Source organism: Anomaloglossus baeobatrachus, chromosome 4 (assembly GCF_048569485.1).
Source record: "Anomaloglossus baeobatrachus isolate aAnoBae1 chromosome 4, aAnoBae1.hap1, whole genome shotgun sequence".
Taxonomy (NCBI): Eukaryota; Metazoa; Chordata; class Amphibia; order Anura; family Aromobatidae; genus Anomaloglossus; species Anomaloglossus baeobatrachus.
This window is the reverse complement of record NC_134356.1, coordinates 502,250,630-502,275,509: the sequence shown is the minus strand read 5'-3', so window position 1 is coordinate 502,275,509 and position 24,880 is coordinate 502,250,630. Positions and strand designations below refer to the sequence as shown.

Here is a 24,880-nt window from a genome sequence, read left to right as displayed (position 1 = left end):
GAGGAGCTGCTTCTTCCACCAATCAGCATGTGAGACAGCAGACGTGAGGTTACATCTGCGTGTCTGCTGTGCTGAGGGTCAGTGTAGCAGAGCACCAAAGGAACGGCAACGTATTGGCTTTTTTTTTTCCCCATGTGTGTATGGGCTCGTAATGTATAGGAGGCTGTGTGGCGCTTATAAATTATATAGGAGCCTATGTGAACACTGTATATAGGAGCTAATGCTGTATATAGGAGGCTGTTGGGGCTTATAAAGTTTACAGGAGGCTATATGGCCCTCATAATGTATATAGGATGCTGTGTGTCATGTAATGTATATAGGAGGCTATGTGAGGCTCAAAGTATATAGTAAGTAGACTGACTATTGTATATAGAAGGCTATATGGAGCTCATCCTGTATATAGAAGGCTATATGGAGCTCATCCTGTATATAGAATGCTATATGGAGCTCATGCTGTATATAGGAGGCTATATGGAGCTCATCCTGTATATAGAAGGCTATATGGAGCTCTTGCTGTATATAGAAATGCTGTATATAGAAGGCTATTTGTGGCTTACAATGTATATGAGGCTATATAAGGGCTCATGTATATAGGAGGCTGTGGGGCTCATAATGTACAGTACTGAATAAAAGTTTTGCTTTTTTCTTAAAGTATGATTTCTTGTCTTATTGTTGTGATGTCATTTTCCTGGTCATGAATTGACAGTGCATGAAGTTGTCGTCATGTGAGAGCTTCATTTTAACCAAAATGCTTTTGAATATAGTTATGGTCATTTAATTAAAGAAAACTGACTGCTAAAAGTTTTGTATATACTATTTATTGATCACAACATACATAGTAATTCATTGATTACAATGCCATAACTTAGTATTTTGTAACATAAGTTCTTGCTTTAATTACTGCATCACACCGACAGGGCCTTGAAGAAGCCACGGTATTCAAGACATCTTGAGAGATCTTGCTCCATTCCATTTGCAAGTCTGCAAAGAATTCCTTTTTATTGCTTTGGGTGCGCATGAATATTGCGGCATTGGGGTTACTTGTTACATTGCGAGTGTTCCCCATTGACTTGCATTGCACATGCTATTTGGAACGAATACGCGGGTAGTAGACAGTACTCGTTACGAGTATCGCGGATCCAAGTATTTCGAAACTCGCTCATCATTAGTCGCTAATGTATATAGGAGGCTATGTGGAGCTCATAAAGTTTATAAGCGGCTGTGTGAGGGCTCATAAAGTATACATCAGGCTATATGGGGCTCATAAAGTATAAAGGAGGCTAATAGAGGGTTCAGCCCTCCACACTAGTCATGGGCTCTCATGTGGCTCCTCTGGAAATGAATTGATTACCCCTGGTCTTTAGCATGCTGTTTTGTGCATTCTATCTAATATATAAGCTGAGTGTGTGTATGTGCTCTAAAGGATTCCCTATCGTCATATATAAAATTACAAAACTTTGCACAGCCACCTCATTGACTCGGGGAACGTCATAGACTATATTTTGAGGGGAAGCTTTAAGCCCACGCTTTACAGTTATTAGCAAAAAAAAACCCACTTAACTTACTGTTTGAATGTATGAAGTAATATATTGGCTGTTTTGACAGCCTGGATATTTATCAGGTGGCCTATAGCAACCAATCACAGCTTTGCTACAGGTCATTAATAGGAGCTCTGGTTGCTAAAGGCAACAAAGGACATTTTTAGTAAAAGACAGCTTATATGCCAGTTAATACGATTTTGCAGGGGGAGAGAGAGAGAGCGAAAGACTTAAGGCTATGTGCCCACGCTGTTGAAAATTTGCTGTGTTTTTTTCCACAACGGAAATAATGTGGATTTCCCTGCGGAAAAATCAGCATGTGAATTATTCCTGCGGATTATTCCGCAGGGTCCCATACTTACCTGCCTTGATTGAAGATACCAGAGTCACTTCCTCCGGTGCAGAGGAGCGCGGTGGAGCCAGGAGCAGGAAGCAGGAAGCAGGAGGTGGGCGGGGCCTGCGCGAGCTCCGGTCATGTGACAGCCGGAGCTGGTTCAGGCCCGCCCACCTTCTCCGGCAATGTGCAGACAGACATGGCCGGAAAGTGAAGTGCTGCGTGATGGAGGCAAGTATGAACTCCCCGATCACTCCAGCACTTGTTCTGCATTGAGGATGCAGTGCTGACGCCATGGTACTGTATTCTCAATGCAGGACATTACGCAATACATCCGCAGCTTAAAACTGACAAAGTTGTGCTGCAGATTTCTGGGAGCTGCTGCGGAATGTCCTGCAGATATATCCGCAGGACACATTCCCCGTGGGCACATAGCCTAATTACTATCCCCTGCAACGCCGGGTACTACAGCTAGTATATGATAAAAGAACATTTTCTGGTCGGGATGCTGTTGCCATCTTTATTTACTGCTGGTTTGTTACAATGAGACATGTTCCATCTGTATATGTTCCGTGTTCAGGAGCGCACCGCTCCCTTCCCAGGTCAGACTGACACATGAACCATGCGCTCTCAGATTCTGTTAGCAGAGGCAGCTTGTCTCTGCAGCATCGGAGGCGCATAGGGACACTAAAGCGCTGGATCCAGCAATCTGGCCAGCTTCAGAGCATGGCTTTCATCTTTATAGATAGCAGAGCACATGCTCCTTGCGTAGGAAGCTGGCGACCTCTGATAACCTCTGACAGCGGCAACTGATTACTATTCTATTGTCCCCCGTCTGATGAGAACACCTTTTAATTTGTGGTTTTCTAATTCACTGTAAATTGTCTGTTTTGTGTTGTGACCATAGCTTGGGTATCGAGTGAGAGGGCAGAGCACGTCATCTGAAAGAAGACAGAATATCCAGAGGAAGCAAGATGGTAAAAGCGGGAGCACGTCACAATTAAGCAGATCTGATCAAAGCCATGAGCAGCTGTACTTTGAGGTAAGGTATTTTGAGGTCTTTGGTGCTTCTATTCTCCATATGGTCTAATAGATAATTATAACTTGTCAACAGTTTTGAACCTACAGATCTGCTGACATTCAAAGACCGAAGACCCCTGTAAACATACCTGTGTCACCATTTAGATGCAGCATGGCTGTTAATAAGGTTTTTCTCTTGTGCCTGCTGCTTCTGCAAATGTAACGGAGGTTCAGACATCTTGCCCATTCTTCCTCTGATTTCCTGCAGATTCTATTTATAGGAAAAATAGATTAAAATATCACGTTATAATTCCATCAAAAAATGTATTGAGGTTTTGTCTTTTTTCGTTAGCACTTCTTGTTAATTTTAATTTTATTTGTATTATTTGAAGGATGAAGATGAGTTTCCAGAATTAAACAGCAGCTCTGCGGCAACAAGAAATGACACACAACCAAAGATGGCGGCTAAAGTGGTAGGTGGAGGTTCAGTATTTAAATGGAACATTGCTGCTGATTACACGAGCAACATACAGTGGGTGAAATAAATATTAAACACGTCACCAATTTTCAGAAATTTCAGTAAATATATTTCTCTGATGCCTCATTGGGGGACACAGGACCATGGGTGTTATGCTGCCTATCCATAGGAGGACACTAAGTAGATGCAAAAAGCATTAGCTCCTCCTCTGCAGTATACACCCCCTGGCCGGGCCTGGCAACCTCAGTTTTAGCTTAGTGTCTGTAGGAGGCACATCCTTTTCAAGGTTTTGTTATTTTTCGAGGGCGACGGTTTCCCTTAGGGACCGATCTCCCAATACCATCAACGGGCGGGAACGCGGAGTGTTGCCTCCACGTTCCCCCTCCTGCGACGCTGGATCCTGGGCTGCCTTTTACTGGATGACTGATCCCACAGACACAGATTTTGCAGAGCCCAGGGCAGAGGCACAATTCCTCAGCCCCTCTTTGCAGGCTCTGAGTTGATACATTGCACCTGTGTGGCCGGACACAGCAGGCTGACTCAATTTCCACTGCCTGGACTGAGGCAGTGTTAAGGTGAGATTCCTCCTGACTGTTTTCCCAGACAAAGGGAGAAAGACGGTGCAGGGAAGGCTCCCAGGACTGCTGAATTTACAGTCTTTATTCCCACCATAGCTGCGTGCTGGCTGGAGGAGGGGAAAGTCCCTGCAGGGAATCCTGCAGAGATAATCTAACGGTGGCGGGGGGGGGGGGGGGAAGGCTCCCAGGGCTCATAAACTCAGTGTTTATTCTCTCTAGCTGTGTGCTGGCTGAAGGAGGGGGAGTCCTTTGCTGATTGCAGGAACTCCTGCAGAGATAATCCACTGGTAGCTGTGTGCGGACTGGAGGGGGAGAAAAACTGTCTCAGAGGCTCCCTTCCTGCCGTTTTTTACTGCCGACAGCAGGGGTGCACACTGACTTCTTCTTGGCGCTCTTTTAGCGCTAAGCCCCGCCCCCGCGGGCCGCGATAAGCCCCACTCCCCCAGGAAAACGCGCCAAGATCTCCACAGAGACTCCTTCCTGAGGACGCAGGGCCATCGGCTGATTCTGGTGAGGTACACCGAAGCAAATACAGTCCTTGCTTCCCACTGCTTCACTTGTAGCTCTGCATATCATTGCTCCCCCTCCTGGCATACTCCTATTAGGAACATGCAGAACTCTAAGGGTACTAAGAGTGCTAAGGAAATCCTGAAAACATGCACTGTTGGCGGCCCTCGAGGACTGGAGTTTGGGAACCCTGCCCTAAGGTCCATTATTGCATACATGGTCGGAGGGGAATTCCTCGCTTCCATAGATATCAAGGACGCGTACCTGCACATACCCATCGCTCCAGATCACCAAAAGTTCCTCCGCTTCGCAGTTCAGGACTCCCATTTTCAATTCGTAGCCCTACCCTTCGGCCTTGCCACCGCACCAAGGGTCTTCACCAAAGTCATGGCGGCCGCCATGAGCATCCTTCACGCCAGGGGAGTAATCATTCTCCCTTACTTGGACGACCTCCTCATCAAGGCCCCCTCCTTCCGCGACTGCTCAACCAGCGTACAGATCACCGTGGACACCATATCCCGCTTGGGGTGGTTACTGAATCTAGACAAATCATCCACGGTCCCAGCACGATCCATCACCTTCCTGGGCATGTCCCTGGACGCCCGTCGGGGCTTGATCTATCTCCCTCAGGACAAGGCGATCGCTCTTCGACAAGCGGTACGCTGCCTTCTACGTCCTCCGTCTCGCTCCATTCGATTCAGCATGAAGGTGCTCGGCAGGACGGTGGCAGCTATGGAAGCAGTACCTTTTGCTCAACTGCACCTCCGCCCACTGCAGCTAGCCCTTCTAGCTGCCTGGGACAAGTGCCCCTTCTCCCTGGACAAACATCTTCACCTGACTCCTTCAGTCAGGTATGCACTCCGCTGGTGGCTTCGGTCCTCATCCCTATCGAAGGGGAGATCTTTTCTCCCAGTGAACTGGCTGATCCTGACCACGGACGCCAGCCTCCTAGGCTGGGGTGCAGTGTACCGGCACCACACTGCTCAAGGACGTTGGACGCCCCAGGAGTCTCCCCTACCCATAAACATCCTGGAAATCCGCGAGATCTTCCTTGCGCTCAGGGCGTTCTGCCCTCTGCTAGCGGGTCGTCAGATTCTAGTCCAATCGGCCAATGCGACAGCTGTAGGCTATATCTATCGGCAGAGGGGCACCCGCAGCAAAGCTGCTTATCTCGAGGCCCACAAGATCCTCAGCTGGGCCGAATCGACGGGGTCATTGATATCAGCGGTACACATACCGGGGGTAGAGAACTGGGCAGCAGACTTTCTAAGTCGCCAAGGCCTGGCCGCCGGAGAATGGTCTCTCCACCCAGAAGTGTTTCTACACATCTGCACTCGCTGGGGCACACCAGACGTGGATCTAATGGCTTCAAGGTTGAACGCAAAGGTACCCGTGTTCATAGCCAGGTCACGCGACCCGCAGTCCAACGGCGCGGATGCTCTAGTCTGCTCCTGGCACCACTTCCGCCTGCCTTACATATATCCACCTCTACCCCTGCTGCCGCGGGTAATCAGGAAGATCAAGGCAGAGGGAGTCCCGGTGATACTGATAGCACCGGACTGGCCCAGGCGCGCCTGGTACGCCGAATTAGTTCAAGTGTTCCCAGACGTACCGTGGCGCCTTCCAGACATCCCAGACTTGCTGACCCAAGGGCCCATTTCCCATCAGAACTCCAGAGCCCTGAAGCTGACGGCATGGCATTGAGACCTGGGTATTAACAAGAGCGGGATTCTCCCCCGCTGTTATCTCCACCATGATCAGCGCCCGAAATCCTGCTTCATCCCGCATTTACCACCGTACGTGGAAAATCTTCTTTTCATGGTGCAGGGAAACTAACGTCCAGCCTATGCCTCTGGCCATCCCCAAGATTCTCGACTTTCTGCAGTCTGGCTTGCAAGCGGGGTTGGCTCTCAGTTCCCTTAAAGGACAGGTCTCAGCGCTCTCAATCTTCTACCAATGCCGCCTGGCTCAAAAAACGCAAGTCAAGACCTTCCTCCAGGGCGTTTCCCATCTAGTTCCCCTGTACAAATGGCCGCTGGACCCATGGGATCTCAATCTCGTTCTGGACGGTCTCCAGAGGTCTCCCTTTGAACCTCTCAAGGAATCCTCCCTTGCTCTTCTGTCCTGGAAGGTAACATTCCTGGTGGCAATTACGTCCATCAGACGGGTTTCGGAGCTGGCAGCACTCTCTTGCCGCGAGCCTTTTCTGATCTTTCACCAGGACAAGGTGGTTTTGCGCCCCCTTCCGGATTTTCTTCCAGAGGTTCCTACCCCGTTTCATTTGAACGAGGACATTGTTCTGCCTTCCTTTTGTCCACACCCAGTTCATAGGGTGGAAAGGTCTCTGCATTCGTTAGACCTCGTCAGAGCTCTCAGATATTACATATCCAGGACAGCCCCCTTTAGGAAAACGGACTCTTTGTTCGTCATTCCTGAGGGGCCTAAAAAGGGACAGGCAGCTTCAAAGGCAACTCTGGCTTGCTGGATTCGCCCTGCGATCCAGGAAGTCTACCGCTTGCAACTCTAGCCCATTCCTAGTGGGCTGCGGGCTCATTCCACGCGAGCAGTTGGTGCTTCGTGGGCCATTCGGCATCAGGCTTCAGTGGAACAAGTGTGTAAGGCTGCGACCTGGTCTAGCCTACATACTTTTTCAAAGCATTACAGAGTCCATACCCAGGTTTCAGCTGAGGCAAATCTGGGTAGGAAAATTCTGCAAACTGCAGTAGAGCACCTCTCTCAGTAGGCGCTCCAGGCTGTCTGGGACTGGTTCCTAGTCCTTGGGTTGTGTTGTCTTTTATGTTTCCCACCCATGGACTGCTTTAGGACGTCCCATGGTCCTGTGTCCCCCAATGAGGCGTCAGAGAAAAACGGATTTTTGTGTACTCACTGTAAAATCGTTTTCTCCTAGCCATCATTGGGCGACACAGCACCCACCCTGTTGGGCCTTGGTTCTCTCAGTACCTTATTTGGTTCTGACTTTTTTTTTTTTTCTCACGTTCCTCCGTTGAGATAAGTTTCTATTTTTTTTCTCCTACTGCTTGTGTACTAAAACTGAGGTGGCCTGGCCTGGCCTGGCCAGGGGGTGTATACTGCAGAGGAGTAGCTAATGCTTTTTGCATCTACTTAGTGTCCTCCTATGGATAGGCAGCATAACACCCATGGTCCTGTGTCCCCCAATGATGGCTAAGAGAAAACGATTTTACAGTGAGTACACACAAATCCGTTTTTCTAAAGTTGCTATTGATGTGAATGTCTCACCAGATATAGGGAACAACCCATCCAATCCACACAGGCAAAAAAAATCAAATAGATGTGCATAAATGTAGTGATGTGCAATAACTTGGGGGAAAAAGTATTGAACATGCTTACTGAAATCTTTTTAACATTTTGTATCAAAGCCTTTGTTGGTGATGACAGCTTCAAGATGCCACCTGTATGGAGAAATTTGTCACAAGCATTGCTCAGGTGTGATCTCGGCCCATTTTTCCACACAAATACTTAAAATTGTGAAATTCCCTTGGGCCCCCTCTATGGACCCAGAGCTTTAATTCCTTCCATACGTTTTCTATGGGATTCAGGTCAGGTGATTGGCTGGGTCATTGTAGCAGCTTTATTTTCTTTCTCTGAAACCAGTCAAGAGTTTCCTTGTCTGTGTGTTTGGGATTGTCTTTCTGAAATGTCCCTCGTTTCACCTTCTTCATCCTGGTAGATGCAGCAAATTTTTATCAAGCATGTCTCAGTACATTTGTCCTTTTATCCTTCCTTCAAGTTTAACCCCTTAACGACCTTTGACGTACTGGGTACGTCATGGTGACATGGTGCTAAACGACCCATGACGTACTCCGTACGTCATGGCGAAATCGCGGTCCCGGAGCCCCGGGGAGTGAAATTTGTTTAATTAAACGGTAGATTCGGGAAGGAGGGGACCTCTGCCTGACCTCAGGAGGGGTGGTGCCTCCTCCCCGAACCTACAGAGGCTGTGATTGGCTGACGAACGCCGCTCAGCCAATTACAGCCACTGTAATGTTCCAGCAATTGAAAATGGCTGGAACATTGAAATCCAGCCCTGATCAGTGCTGCTGTAGCACTGGCCATTGGCTGGAGCTGGGTGATCGATGCTTCACCCGCCCCCAGCTCTGATTGGAGAGACCGGTCTTGTGACCGATCTCTCCAATCAATGTGGATCTGCGGCCTGTGACCGTCCCTGGAAGCCGAGGAGAGCGGTAAGTTGCTGTCCCCCGCCGCCCGCCCCTATCCCCGATCGCCCCGCCGCTGCTCCCGATCCACCGCTGTCCCCGCCGCTGTCTCCAATCGCCCCGCCGCTGCTCCCGATCCACCGCTGTCCCCGGCGCCACGCTCCCGATCCACCGCTGTCCCCGCCGCCACGCTCCCGATGCACCGCTGTCCCCGCCGCTGCTCCCGATGCACCGCTGTCCCCGCCGCTGCTCCCGATGCACCGCTGTCCCCGCCGCCGCTCCCGATCCACCGCTGTTCCCGGCGCCACGCTCCCGATCCACCGCTGTCCCCGGCGCCACGCTCCCGATCCACCGCTGTCCCCGGCGCCACGCTCCCTATCCACCGCTGTCCCCGGCGCCATGCTCCCTATCCACCGCTGTCCCCGGCGCCATGCTCCCGCTCCACCGCTGTCCCTGCCGCCGCTCCCGCTCCACCGCTGTCCCCGGCGCCACGCTCCCGATCCACCGCTGTCCCCGGCGCCATGCTCCCGATCTACCGCTGTCCCCGGCGCCATGCTCCCGATCCACCGCTGTCCCCGGCGCCATGCTCCCGATCCACCGCTGTCCCCGGCGCCATGCTCCCGATCCACCGCTGTCCCCGGCGCCATGCTCCCGATCCACCGCTGTCCCCGGCGCCATGCTCCCGATCCACCGCTGTCCCCGGCGCCATGCTCCCGATCCACCGCTGTCCCCGGCGCCATGCTCCCGATCCACCGCTGTCCCCGGCGCCATGCTCCCGATCCACCGCTGTCCCCGGCGCCATGCTCCCGATCCACCGCTGTCCCCGGCGCCATGCTCCCGATCCACCGCTGTCCCCGGCGCCACGCTCCCGATCCACCGCTGTCCCCGGCGCCACGCTCCCGATCCACCGCTGTCCCCGGCGCCACGCTCCCGATCCACCGCTGTCCCCGGCGCCACGCTCCCGATCCACCGCTGTCCCCGGCGCCACGCTCCCGCTCCACCGCTGTCCCCGCCGCCGCTCCCGATCCACCGCTGTCCCCGCCGCCATGCTCGCCACTGTCCCCGCCGCCGTCGCACCCACCTTTTTCAGCCGCTGCTGCCCCCGAATCGGCCCCCACTGTTCCCGATCGGCGGCCGCCGCCGCCTCCTTCATCGGCTGCCCCTTCTCCATCGCCACACCTCCTATCCCTCCATGTGCTGCAAGCCACCCTCCCCCCACGTGGGGGGAGGGTGGCTGGCTTGCAGCACATGTGGGGGGAGGGTGGCTGGCTTGCAGCACATGTGGGGGGAGGGTGGCTGGCTTGCAGCACATGTGGGGGGAGGGTGGCTGGCTTGCAGCACATGTGGGGGGAGGGTGGCTGGCTTGCAGCACATGTGGGGGGAGGGTGGCTGGCTTGCAGCACATGTGGGGGGAGGGTGGCTGGCTTGCAGCACATGTGGGGGGAGGGTGGCTGGCTTGCAGCACATGTGGGGGGAGGGTGGCTGGCTTGCAGCACATGTGCTGCAAGCCACCCTCCCCCCACATGTGCTGCAAGCCACCCTCCCCCCACATGTGCTGCAAGCCACCCTCCCCCCACATGTGCTGCAAGCCACCCTCCCCCCACATGTGCTGCAAGCCACCCTCCCCCTACATGTGCTGCAAGCCACCCTCCCCCCACATGTGCTGCAAGCCACCCTCCCCCTACATGTGCTGCAAGCCACCCTCCCCCCCGGGGCCCCCCCTCCTCCATGTGCCATCTCTCTCTCCCATCAGACTCTGCCCCCCTCCCCGATCTGCTGCCTGCTCTCTCCCATTTTCCATCTACTGCCCCCTCTCACCCTCCTCGATCTGTTGCCTCCTTCATCTGCTGCCTCTTCTGTCTGCTGTGATCCTGCTGCCTAGATCCATCCTGTAAGGTAGGTATCCCCATCTCACCTCCCCCCCCCCCCATCCTCTGCCGCTCCTCCATCCGCTGCGCCATTTCCCATCCATCCGCTGCGCCATTTCCCATCATCCATCCGCTGCGCCCTTTCCCATCCTCTGCCGCTCCTCCACCCGCTGCGCCCTTTCCCATCTTCCATCCGCTGCGCCCTTTCTCATCTGCCGCCCCGCCCTCTCGCATCGCATTATCCAGCGCAGTTGCTCGCTTCCAGACTGCAGTGGATGATGCGATGCGAGACTCGTGCATTGCTCTCACGTTTGGCACTGGTCTTAGTGGCAGGCGCTCATTTTTTTTTATTTTTTTTTTTTTTTTACTGATGTCTGTATTTTTTATTTCGCCAAACTAATTTTTTTTTTGTATGGGGGGGGTCTAGTTTCCAAAATGGGATCACATGGGGAGCTCCATTGTTTAGGCACCTCAGGGGGTCTCCAAATGAAACATGGCGTCTGCTAATAATTCCAATCAATTTTACTGTGAAATGGCGCTCCTTCTCTTCTGAGCCCCGCCGTACGCCCAAACAATTGATTTCCACCACATATGAGGTATCGTCGTACTCAGGAGAAATTGCACAATACATTTTATGGTGCATTTTTTCCTGATACCCTTGTGGAAAAAAAAGCTACCTGTTTGAAAAAACAATTTTGTGGTAAAAAAAAGAATAAAATATTTTCACGGCTGAACATTACAAACGTTTGTGAAGCCTCCAGGGGTTCAAAGTGCTCACTAAACAGCTAGATAAATTCCATGAGGGGTCTAGTTTCCAAAATGGGGTAAATTGTGGGGGAGCTCCATTGTTTAGGCACTTCAGGGGGGTCTCCAAACGCAACATGGCGTCCGCTAATAATTCCAACCAATTTTGCTGTGAAATGGCGCTCCTTGCCTTCCGAGTCCTGCCGTGCGCCCAAACATTTGATTTCCACCACATATGGGGTATCTGCGTACTCAGGAGAAAATGCACAATACATTTTATGGTGCATTTTTTCCTGATACCCTTGTGATAAAAAAAAGCTACCTGGTTGAAGCAACAGTTTTGTGGTAAAAAAAAATTTTTTTCTTTTCACGGCTCAACGTTATAAACTTCTGTGAAGCCCCCAGGGGTTCAAAGTGCACATCAAACATCTAGAAAAAATATTTGAGGGCTCTAGTTTCCAAAATGGGGTCATTTGTGGGCGAGCTCCATTGTTTAGGCACCTCAGGGAGTCTTCAAACCCGACATGGTGTCCGCTAATGAGTGCAGCTAATTTTGCACTCAAAAATTCAAATGGCGCTCCTTGCCTTCCGAGTCCTGCTGTGTGCCCAAACATTTGATTACCACCACATATGGGGTATCTGCGTACTCAGGAGAAAATGCACGATACATTTTATGATGCATTTTTCCTGATACCCTTGTGAAAATACTAATTTTTATGGCTAAAGTAACATTTTTGTGTTTAAAAAAGTAAAATTTTCATTTTTTCGTCTACATTGCTTTGGTTGCTGTGAAGCTCCTAAAGGGTTAATAAACTTCTTTGATGTGGTTTTGAGCAGAGTGAGGGGTGCAGATTTTAGAATTGGGTCACTTTTGGGTATTTTCTGTCGCCTAGGTTTCTCAAATCACTCCAAATGTGATGTGGTACCTAAAAAATTTTTTTTGTAAATTTTGTTGGAAAAATAAAAAATTGGTGATGAACTTTGAACCCTTCTAACTTCCTAACGGAAATTTTTTTTTTTTTCAAAAATTGCGCTGGTGTAAAGTAGACATGTGGGAAATGTTATTTAGTAACTATTTTGTGTGACATATCTCTCATATTTATGGGAATAAAATTTCAAATTTTGAAAATTGCAAAATTTTCAAAATTTTCGCCAAATTTCCGAACTTTTCACAAATAAACGCAAAACATATCGGCCTAAATTTACCACTGACATGAAGTACAATATGTCACGAAAAAACAATCTCAGAATCGCCAGGATCCATTGAAGTGTTCCAGAGTTATAACCTGTCAAAGTGACACTGGTCAAAATTGCAAAAAATGGCCGGGTCTTTAAGGTGAAAACAGGCTGGGGGCTGAAGGGGTTAAGACATTTGCCAATGGCGTATGAAGAAAAATGGCCCCACACCATCACACCATGATGTTCCCACCACCAAACTTCACTGTTGATATGGTGTTTTTGGGGGGATATGCAGTGCTTGTTGGCCTTCAAACATGTTGTGTATTATGGCATCTAAATAGTTCAATTTTGGTCTCATCTGACCAGACTATATTCTCGCAGTATTTCACTGGCTTGTCCAAATATTGTTGATCATGCTTTTTCTTCAGAACTGGAGTTTCTTCATCGTTCCTTATGGGAGACCCAGACCATGGGTGTATAGCTTCTGCCTCCGGAGGACACACAAAGTACTACACTAAAAAGTGTAGCTCCTCCCTCCGAGCATATACACCCCCTGGATAACCAAATCTAGCCAGTTCAATGCTTTGTGTTCAGGAGGCACACATCCACACATGCATTCTCATCTGATTTTTGATTTTAAAGAGTTTGAAGAAAAGCGGGTTCAAGCCTGGACCCCCGGCATGTCCCTTCTCACCCCACTGTGTCGGCGGTGTTGTTAAGGTTGATTTCAAGGCTGGAGCCTTACATGCCGCGCTCCTTCACCATCCCTCGGGCTCTGGCTTGAAGTGGGAGCCAGCACGGTTCTCACTGCTTTGCAGGAGACCGGTCTCCATCCGCAGCCCTTTCAGGACCCTGCCGGACGGACCACTCATCCCTCCGGGACCTGGCCCTGCGTCTCACAAGCTAAGTATTTGAGACGTTATTGCAGGGGGTCCTTTGCATCTTTATTGTTGGGGAGAGTGTGTCAGGTTACTTTGGTGACATTTCCGGCCGGTTCTCTGGTTTTCACCTGAGAACCGCGCCGAGGGTGCCTGCTCGCCGGCCGCATTGTAAAATTTACTATAGGTAGATAAGGTATGCACACCAGTGACTATGTAAGGGGAATACATGAAATAGCAGAAACTGCTGTGTGAATACTGACTTGAAAAATCCAATAGCTATATGCAAGAGTGAATATGTGAAAAATGGAATCTGCATTACTGCCATGAACATATGAATCAAGAGAAATTTAGCTACTGAATTGATCAATGCAATAGAGCCCCAACACTACGCCAAAGTATTTCTCTACCTTGGGGTCCCTAGCTTGTGTGTGTCCTCTCATGCAGTTAAAAAACCTACCGTGTATGGGAAGCTGAGACCCAGGCTATTTATGCGTATGATATGGATTGGCAATAGGTGTGGTTGGGGAGGGTTCAGAAACGAAAAAATTTTGTAAAATTTAGGCCCCGGCTTCGGCTGCGGCCTACTTTCGTTTTCACTGCCTCTGCATGTCAGTCATGCAGAGGGACAGTGCGGCGCCGCCCACCGGCCGCTCAGCACAGGGGAGGATACTCCTCTCTGAGGAGATGTTTCCCTCCCCTGTATATCTCCTTGGCCCTCCGGTTCCCGCTCTTGGACTAGGCCCCGCCCCCCTCCTCACTACGGCGCCATTTTATTAGCGTTCTCACACTGATCGGCGCTGGCTGCTGCATCTCTGCAACCTGTCTGGGGGTCCGAGCTGTGGAATCCGGAGGGCACACAACACGGTCTGGTAAGCCACAACCTCTGGTTGTGGACTTTCTTATACACTCTCTGGGGGTCATTCTGAAGGAGTGTGTTCTTTACTGCAGAGCCTCCACCTCAGCAGCATGTCTCACACTAGGAGCAAGGCTGCAAGGCTGTACTCAATATGCACTGCATGTAAGCTCGTACTGCCTGAACCGAGCACATATCCACATTGTGATGCCTGCTCTAACATGGTGGTGCCTCAGCCTGGAGTCTCCCCAGTGGTCCCTCCGGCTGCTCCGGCCCCAGTGGCTGAACCCCCGGCTTGGGTAGAATCGTTTTCTAAGGCTATCTCCCAGTCCTTTGCCGACTCCATGGGACAGCTGTCCCGGACTCTGCTGAGCATGCATCAGCCCCCTTCTCAGGGCGCCTCTGCTGCTTCGGCTCGCTCTGCAGAGCTCAGAGAGGATTCTTCATCTGCTCCCAGACCCCGTCCTCCTAAAAGGAGACGCAGGGTCCCCTCTCCTTCCTCGTCCCGCGGCTCCGATTCACGAGCCGACTCGCAGGACAAGGAGGATGCCTTTACTGGGGGCTCGGACGCTACCTCCATGTGCCCCATTGATCTGACCGAGGGTGATGCGGATGTTAGTGATTTGATTGCGTCCATTAATTCTGTACTGGACCTCAATCCGCCAGTATCAGAGGAGCAACCCTCTCTGGCAGAAAAGCACCAGTTTACCTTGCCTAAGAGAACAAGGAGTGTGTTTTTTAACCACTCCAGTTTTCAAGCCACTGTGTCCAAGCCCAGAGCCTGTCCTGACAAACGCTTCCCAAAGCGTGGTTCTGATGACCGTTTATCTTTTCCACCAGAGGTGGTCAAGGAGTGGGCTCTCTCACCAAAGGTAGACCCTCCGGTGTCTAGACTCTCAGCCCGGACAGTTGTATCTGTGGCTGATGGCACCTCACTTAAGGATCCCACTGACCGCCAGGTTGACCTTTTGGCCAAATCTGTCTATGAGGCGGCAGGGGCCTCGTTCTCCCCATCTTTTGCAGCAGTGTGGGCTCTCAAAGCCATCTCTGCTTCCCTAGAGGAGATGCATTCCCTCACTAGGGACTCTATGCCTGAATTGGTTGCCTTAACTTCCCAGGCTTCAGCCTTTTCAGCCTACGCCATGTCTGCCATGCTGGAGGCTTCTCACCGCACTGCGGTGGCCTCCGCTAATTCCCTCGCTATCCGCAGGATCTTGTGGCTTCGAGAGTGGAAGGCAGATGCTTCTTCAAAGAAGTACCTTGATGGGCTCCCATTTGCTGGGTCCAGGCTGTTCGGTGAACAACTGGATGAAATTATTAAGGAGGCTACTGGCGGGAAGAGTACTTCTTTGCCACAGACTAAACCCAGGAAACCTGTCCAGGGCAGGAACCAGTCGAGGTTTCGTTCCTATCATTCCTCTAACTGGGCGGCCTCTAAGCCCTCGGCCTAGTCCACTATCACAGCCAAGGACCAGAAGCCCACCTGGCGCAAGAAGCCGCGTCCACAAAGGTCCGTAGGAGCTGCTGCCACCAAGGCAGCCTCCTCTTGACTATCTGGCCGAGCCAGCAACGTCCTTGGTCGGTGGCAGGCTCTCCCACTTTGGCGACGTGTGGTTTCAACACGTCTCCGATCAGTGGGTGCGGGATATCATCTCCCACAGCTACAGGATAGAGTTCTCTTCCAGCCCTCCAAACAGATTTTTTCTGTCAACTCCCCCCTGCTCCAAGGCCGCCACCTTCTCTCAGGCCGTGGCATCCTTACAGGCCAACGGAGTAATTGTACCGGTTCCCGCCAGGGAACGGTTCAGAGGTTTTTACTCAAACCTTTTCCTTGTCCCCAAAAAGGACGGTTCCTTCCGGCCCATCCTGGATCTCAAGCTTCTCAACAAGCATGTTCAGGTGCGGCATTTTCGCATGGAGTCTCTGAGATCAGTCATTGCCTCAATGACCCAAGGAGATTTCCTGGCATCCATCGACATCAGAGATGCCTATCTGCATGTGCCAATTGCAGTTTCACACCAGCGTTGGCTACGTTTTGCAATCGGAGAGGAACATTTCCAATTCGTGGCTCTCTCCTTCGGGTTAGCCACGGCCCCTCGAGTATTTACCAAGGTCATGGCAGCAGTGGTTGCGGTTCTGCACCTCCAGGGGTTGGCAGTGATTCCTTACCTGGACGACCTTCTAGTCAAGGAAAAGAGAGTACTGAGTTTTAATTGGCCATACATAATAATTGAATAAGGAGTGCAACTATAATAATGCAAAATATTTATTTAGAAAAATATATATACAACATGAAGCACTTTCATTTTTCATATGACATTATTAAAATACAGATAGGTGAATGGAAATACAGAGTCGGATTATTCCCTGTTTAGGGCTTCAGCAGCATATAATAGAAGGGTATATCTCATGTCCCCCTGCATGTGGTCTTTGGCCCAAGCCATGCATAAGGATCTCCACATAGAAGACCCAGAGAAAATTTCCAAGTGGAAGAGAAAGTAGATCCAGCCCTACACAGAGGGACCAAGCTTACCCATATGTGAAATACAAGTGCCGCCGCTGCAGATAGAGGTCCTGTGGGAAAGGAGGGAAGCCCAGACGCGTTTCGCAATGCTTCCTCGGGGGGCCGTGTGATCATGTATGATGAGCCTCACCTTATATATCCACCCTAATAATGTTCGTAATTACCGCCGTTTTTAGCGCCGCATGCGCAGTGGCGATGTCCGCGGCTCGCGCGTCACTTCCGGGTCTCCCCGGCGGAAGTGACATCCACAAGGGGGATTACACTTCTCGCCGGAACGGAGCTCCTCAGTGCGCGCGAGACCGCGAGCAGCACTGGGCATGCGTGAGCACGTGCGGCCATCTTGGATGTGGGCAAGCTTATGGGCAAGTATAGAAAAGATGTTCAAAACGTCAATTCATCGCTGGTATTATTAAAAACACGTGCATAATTAATCTCACTAGGGTATAGACAATGCATATAATAGCAGAGACAATGATTTAAACAGTCAAAGAAGCATATGTACATATGCGCATATATCAGGATATATAGATCCACAGTGTCGTGTACCCGCAGATTCATAATTGAAAAAAGGGGGGAAAGTATGCAAGTATATTTAATGTATGAGGGGCCACAAAAAGAAAGCCCCCCACATCTGCATCAATGCGCAATGTGGACATAGATATCATGATCATATACAAGGAACAATCAGATTCACAGATTGAAAGAATAAATCCCATTATATCCGTTACATAATGTGCTCAGTTATATACTCCAATTACATTCAAGGAATAATATAGTTATCCACACATGTACATATGATCATGTCCCTGCGCATAACATACATACTTGCATATATCAATATGCATGTGTACATGCAACACATGCACACCCTATAAAACATACTACATTACAGAAAAGCACTAATGATGAAATGATCCAGAGAACTTTATCAAAATGGTATTAAAGTCCCAGATAATAAGCTTCAAGGGTAGATGTTCATCAATGCCCACATGCAATATCCAAGGGAGAATATAAACGGAGGTCCATCACACAGTTCACATCTTAAAATAAAGAAACAGAGAAAAAAAGAGAGAATTAAGATCAATTTAAAACAACCAGAGGGAGAATTAAAAAGACTCCCTCCCCAGAGAACACGGATATATACGTCTCACAAAAATGAAGAAAAACTCATTTTTTCATTAAGGCCAATAGGAGCCATGGTACCTAGGCGCACAATCCAAGAACACTCCCGTTGGGAGAGGATTTTGCCATAGTCCCCACCTCTAGTTCCTAGATGAACGACATCTATACCCCTTACTTTAAAGTTTTTAGGGTCACACCCATGCTTTAATTTATGTTGTCTCGGTAAGGTTTTCAATTGGGGATCATCCAGGTCAATATTTGCCGCTGCCAGGATTCCCCTCACATGTTCCCGCGTACGAAGCCTCAGCTCACGAGTAGTGAGCCCAATATATATCTTACCACACCCACATGTGGCATAGTATATAACGTTGTCTGTGCGGCAGGTAATATGTTGTTGTATCCGAAATTCGGATTTCCCATCTGCCGACACAAATGACGTTGCCCTGATCATGTTGCGGCACGCAATGCAGGACCCACATGGGAAAAATCCTTTGGCGGGCTCACCAACACCAAAAATACGCGGTATTGTGGCCACGTAATGACTTTGAACCAATTTGTCACGCAAATTCGACGCACGTCGAGATGTCATTAGGGGCCTCGACGGTATTAATGCCCCAATAGATGGATCAGTTTTCAGAACACCCCAATGACGTTTCAATATTGAGCACATCTCCTGCCACTGATCATTAAAAGTGGAAATGAAACAAACAGGCGGATAAGATCCCTCCTCCTCTCTTTTTCTGGGAATCAACAAATCAGTCCTCAATGTATTCTGGGCACGTCCATATCCACGACGCACACTCCTTCCACCATAACCCCTCATCCGGAACCCGAAGGTCCCTCGCTTGTTGTTCAAAGAGGGTCTCAGTAGAACATACTCTCCTGGCCCTCAAATATTGGCCAGTTGGAATTGCCGAGATTGTGGAAGGAGTGTGCGCCGAAGAAGCATGCAACAGACTATTCACAGAAGTTTCTTTCCGAAAGATTGTTGTTTGGATAGAGCAGTCGGGATGCACCAAAATACGAATATCTAAAAAATCAATAGAACTCTTCTCACACTTAAAAGTAAGCTTAATATTGAACTCATTGGAATTTAAATCATGAATAAATGTAGAAAAATCAGAAAAAGTACCCTTCCAAGAAATCAAAACATCATCAATAAAACGGAGCCAGCACTGCGCCTGGGACGCGTCGGGCACGCCCTCGCCGAAAACCTCCCTCTCCCAATACCCCAGAAAGAGGTTTGCGTACGAGGGCGCACACGCCGCGCCCATCGCAGTGCCGCGCTCCTGTAAAAAGAAACGATCCTTAAACAAAAAATAATTGTGAGTTAAAATAAAAGAAAGTAATTCCAAAATTAATTCAATCATTGGTGCATCCAGACTGCTCATCCCGAGGAAGTATCTCACCGCCTGAAGTCCATGTTCGTGTTTTATCGAGGAGTACAGTGACTCAACGTCCACCGTGGCCAATATAACGTCTGGGTCCACAAAGATCCCATCGATCTGTCGCAGGACGTCCGTAGTGTCCCTGACATAGGACGGCAAAGTCTGAACCAGAGGATGCAGGTAATATTCAATAAACCTGCACACTGGCTCAGACGGCCCCCCAATGCCAGAGACAATGGGACGCCCCGGAGGGACAAGGGGATCTTTGTGGGCTTTAGGACGACCTTCTAGTCAAGGCTTCATCCAGTGCAGACTGTCAGCGGAGTGTCTCGCTCACTCTCACCACGCTTGTTCAATTCGGGTGGCTTGTCAATCTGCCCAAGTCCACTCTAACTCCGACCCAAAAACTTACGTACCTAGGGATGCAATTCGAGACTCTGCCGGCACTTGTGAAGCTGCCCTTAGTCAAACAGCAGTCCCTCCATCTGGCGGTGCGCTCTCTGTTGAGGCCCCGCCGTCATTCCATCAGGCACCTCATGCAGGTGCTGGGTCAGATGGTGGCGTCAATGGAAGCGGTTCCCTTTGCCCAGTTCCATCTGCGTCCTCTGCAGCTGGACATTCTCCGCTGTTGGGACAAGCGGACTTCTTCCTTGCACAGGTTGGTGGCTCTGTCGCCACAGACCAGGAGCTCTCTTCAGTGGTGGCTTCGGCCCCTCTCTCTGTCTCAGGGACGCTCCTTCCTGATCCCGTCCTGGGTGATTCTCACCACGGATGCCAGTCTATCCGGCTGGGGAGCAGTATTTCTCCACCACCGAGCACAGGGCACTTGGACTCCGTCCGAATCAGCCCTCTCGATCAATGTGCTGGAAATCAGAGCTGTGCTCCTAGCTCTCGTAGCCTTTCACCACCTGTTGGCGGGCAAGCACATTCGAGTCCAGTCACACAACGCGACAGCAGTTGCCTACATCAATCACCAGGGCGGGACTCGCAGCCGCCTGGCAATGTTGGAGGTTCAACGCATCCTTCAGTGGACGGAGGACTCCAAGTCCACCATATCCGCAGTCCACATCCCAGGCGTAGAGAACTGGGAGGCAGATTATCTCAGCCGTCAAACCGTGGACAGCGGCAAGTGGGCTCTGCATCCGGCAGTGTTCCGGTCGATCTGCCGCAAGTGGGGCACTCCGGAAGTGGATCTAATGGCATCCCGGCACAACAACAAGGTCCCGGTTTACGTGGCTCGCTCCCACGATCCTCAGGCCTTTGCAGCGGATGCGCTGGTTCAGGATTGGTCCCAGTTCCGTCTGTCTTACGTGTTTCCCCCTCTAGCTCTCTTGCCCAGAGTCCTGCGCAAGATCAGAATGGAGGGCTGTCGGGTCATACTCATTGCTCCAGACTGGCCCAGGCGAGCTTAGTACCCAGACCTGCTCCGTCTGTCCGTAGAGGTGCCGTGGCATCTCCCGGACCGCCAAGACCTTCTCTCACAAGGTCCGTTTTTCCGACAGAATTCTGCAGCTCTCAGATTGACGGCGTGGCTCTTGAGTCCTGGATCTTGACGGCTTCCGGCATTCCTCCCGAAGTCATCTCCACTATGACTCAGGCTCGGAAGTCTTCCTCGGCCAGGATTTACCACAGGACTTGGAGAATTTTCCTGTCCTGGTGTCGTTCTTCCGGGCATGCCCCTTGGCCTTTTTCCTTGCCGACCATCCTGTCCTTTCTACAGTCCGGTCTGCAGCTAGGACTATCCCTCAATTCCCTTAAGGGACAGGTCTCGGCTCTGTCAGTGTTGTTCCAGCGGCGTATTGCCCGACTGGCCCAGGTGTGCACCTTCATGCAGGGCGCATCTCACATCATTCCACCTTACCGGCGGCCTTTGGATCCCTGGGACCTTAATCTGGTCCTCACTGCCTTACAGAAACCCCCTTTGAGCCTCTTAGGGAGGTTTCTTTGTTTCGACTTTCACAGAAAGTCGTCTTTCTGGTGGCCATAACTTCTCTCAGGAGAGTCTCTGATTTGGCTGCGCTCTCTTCGGAGTCACCTTTTTTGGTTTTTCACCAAGACAAGGTGGTTCTCCGTCCGACTCCGGACTTTCTCCCTAAGGTGGTGTCTCCTTTCCACCTTAACCAGGACATTTCATTGCCTTCCTTTTGTCCGGCTCCTGTGCATCGCTTTGAGAAAGCGTTGCATACTTTAGATCTGGTGCGGGCGCTCCGGATCTATGTGTCACGCACTGCTGTTCTTAGGCGGTGCACCTCTCTTTTTGTGCTAACCACAGGTCAGCGCAAGGGTCTCTCGGCTTCTAAACTGACCCTAGCTCGTTGGATTAGGTCGGCCATATCCGATGCCTACCAGTGTACTCAGGTGCCTCCCCCGCCGGGGATCAAGGCGCACTCGACCAGAGCTGTCGGTGCCTCTTGGGCTTTCAGGCACCAGGCTACGGCTCAGCAGGTCTGTCAGGCTGCCACTTGGTCTAGTCTGCATACCTTTTCAAAGCACTACCAAGTGCATGCTCATGCTTCGGCAGATGGGAGCTTGGGCAGACGCATCCTTCAGGCGGCTGTCGCCCATTTGTGAAGTTAGGCTCCGCCTACTTCTTAGTTTTTCTGATTATTCCCACCCATGGACTGCTTTGAGACGTCCCATGGTCTGGGTCTCCCATAAGGAACGATGAAGAAAAAGAGAATTTTGTTTACTTACCGTAAATTCTTTTTCTTATAGTTCCGACATGGGAGACCCAGCACCCTCCCTGTTGCCTGTTGGCAGTTTTCTTGTTCCGTGTGTTTTCACCGGCTGTTGTTGTAGACAGAGGTTCCGGTTGTTCCGGGTTTTGCTCTATCTCTACTTGTGGGTGGATGTCCTCCTTCAGCTTTTGCACTAAACTGGCTAGATTTGGTTATCCAGGGGGTGTATATGCTCGGAGGGAGGAGCTACACTTTTTAGTGTAGTACTTTGTGTGTCCTCCGGAGGCAGAAGCTATACACCCATGGTCTTGGGTCTCCCATGTCGGAACTATAAGAAAAAGAATTTACGGTAAGTAAACAAAATTCTCTTTTTTTCGCGGTAAGCGCACATACAGACCATGGAGGTTGAGTGAATTACTTATGGTTTTCTTTAAAACAACTGTTCTTGCTGATTCCAGGTCTTTCTGTAGCTCTCCACAGGTGGTTCATGGCTCTTGGAAAACTCTTCAGATTCTTTTCACTCCTTTGACTGAAATCCTGCGGGTAGCACCTTGACGTGGACTGTTTATTGTGAAATTATGTTCTTTCCGGTTCTGAATTATGGCCCCAACAGTGCTCACTGGATCCTTCAGTAGTTTAGAAATTCTTATGTAACCAATGCCATCAGTATGTTTGCAATAATAAGATTGCAAAGGTCTTGAAACCTCTCATGATTGATAAAACCAGTGAGCAGTCACTTTTTTGGCACCTTGGTAATGAGACACCTTTTTAAACACCCATCAGTCGAACCAGCTGATCTTTCTCTCTAAGTGTCAGGATTGCATTCTATTTATTGATAGACTTCAGCTGATGTCATGACTTTCTTTGCTTTTTGCACCTTTTTCTTCGTGTTCAATACCTTTTCCCTTTGTCATTTCTTATTATTACACATAACATAATTAATGGATATCTATGGTTTGATTTTTTTTTTTTTTGCCTGTATGGATTGGATGGGTTGTTACTGACATCTGGTGAGAATCATGTCAATAGCACCTTTTAAAAAGTCATTTATTTAGAAAATTAGTGGCATGTTAAATACTAATTTCACCCGCTAGAGTAGTCTGACTTCGTCATTTCAGCTAGGTATGTTTTACGCTAAAACCCTGCTGTTCTCCTTGCCCGGCTCTTGTGTCACTGGTCTCTCCCTACATGTCTGTGACTAGCCTCTGGAACTAGTAATCTCAGCAGTACAGTCTTCTGTCGGCATTTGGTGGTATGTTTTCTGTAAAACTGCACAGCATTTCAGAGTAAAACATACTTGATGAAATGATGCAGCCAGTGTCTTATTTAACAGTCAGGTGCACTTTAATTTCTAAGATGGACTTTGTCATATGTCACCCCCAACAATGCTGCTGGGACAAAAAGTCAGGTCATGATTCCCAATGTAGAGGTGATGAGAATTTACGTGAACAGGCACTATAGTCGTATATATTGTAGGTCAGGGTCACCCTGACATATGGCATCCAATGCAAGAGCATTGGATGCAATATGCTAATGACCCTCGGCTCAGGCTCTGCTGCGAGCGTGGTCCGAGTGTTATGTGACTGACTCCTGCGATTGGATGACAGCTGCAGAAGAGAGGGAGGGATTAATCTCCTCCATTGTCAGCCTGTGCGTATATCGCACTGCACTTTAACATCAGAGTGCAGTCCGATGTTTCTCTCGCACCCATAGACTTGTATGGGTGCGAGTGATAGCAGACTCGCAGACAGGCCAGTGTTACACTTGCGTTTGACTCGCGCAAGTATTGAGCTGCATCATCCAGCATGGCCTGCCAGGAGTGTGCATCTGCATGTATTTTTATGCAGCTGCATGCTCGTATCCGGACAGTGGCAGGCTGGGTGATGCGACTTAATACTCGTGTGAGAAACATGCAAGTGTAACACTGGCCACAATCGCAGATGTGAGCTGCTGTATTGTGCTACATGGGTCCGAGTGCAATAGATTTTCTCACTGCACTCACGCGAGACATAGGGTCCCCCTGTATTATGATACCTGGCACAGATAAAACCCACGGCTAGAGGCTGCAGCCCGAGCCCTGCGTTTATCTTGGCTGTGTATCAAAAGAAGAGGAACTGCATGCTTTTTTTTTTTTTTTTAATATATATATATATATATATATATATATATATATATATATATATATATATATATATATATATATATTATATTATATTATATTATATTATATTATAATAACCTGACCTGCTGCCGTTCACACCCCCCCCCCCCCCACCCATTTGAGATCCAACCAAGATAAAGCCCAACGGCTGGGGGCTGGTGTTCTCAGGCTTGGGAGACCCAGACTAAAAATATCCGCCTTCAGCCGCCCAGAATTGTCCCGTCCATTAGATGCGACAAGCCCGGTGCTTTACCCAGCTCTTCCCGATTGCCTTGATTTGCTGAAAATGACGAGTTAATCACAGCCCACAGCTGCTACTAAGTCCTAGATTAGTGATTGCAGCATCCTAAATCCTTGATTTGGTATAAAATGCAAAAAAAAGCGGCCTCTTTCACCACTTTATTAACCCCAACACTCCCTTGCAGATCCGACGTAATCCACGCAAGGTCCCATGGTGATTCCAGTTCTGCTACATCTCAGTTACAGTGCGCAGCCATAGAGCATGACCGCTCGCTGTGAGTGCAGAGCATGAATGAGCCGCAATGAGCTGTCAAATGCTGTCACACAAGCTGGGGGTGTGCTTCACTGCAGCCAATCGGAGGCCAGGCTGGTCGGTGGTCATTGAAAGCAGTGCATATGTATGAGCAATGATGAGCAGACCAGTGACCTTGCAGGAGCAGCGTACAGCAGCGTGGGACCTTGGTAAGTATGAAGCTCTCGTTTCATTGTTATTTTCTTTAATTTTCCTTTTTATCTTTTTTTTTTTTTAATTTCTCGACTTCCGGGTCAAACAGCCGGAATCCCGAACTGTGCGGATTCGGACTTTTACAG

The 24,880-nt window shown here is 49.9% G+C and overlaps 1 protein-coding gene across 2 annotated transcripts in view; it reads left to right on the top strand.

Annotated features, from left to right (window-relative positions):
* The window catches only part of SECISBP2L (SECIS binding protein 2 like), a 138,871-nt gene that overhangs the window by 67,512 nt on the left and 46,479 nt on the right, over nucleotides 1-24,880 (top strand). For both annotated transcript variants that reach the window (XM_075345809.1, XM_075345808.1), the window contains exons 8-9: nucleotides 2,780-2,914; nucleotides 3,285-3,365. In XM_075345809.1, the coding sequence (XP_075201924.1) occupies nucleotides 2,780-2,914; nucleotides 3,285-3,365 (216 nt within the window). The remainder of the gene's footprint in view (nucleotides 1-2,779; nucleotides 2,915-3,284; nucleotides 3,366-24,880) is intronic.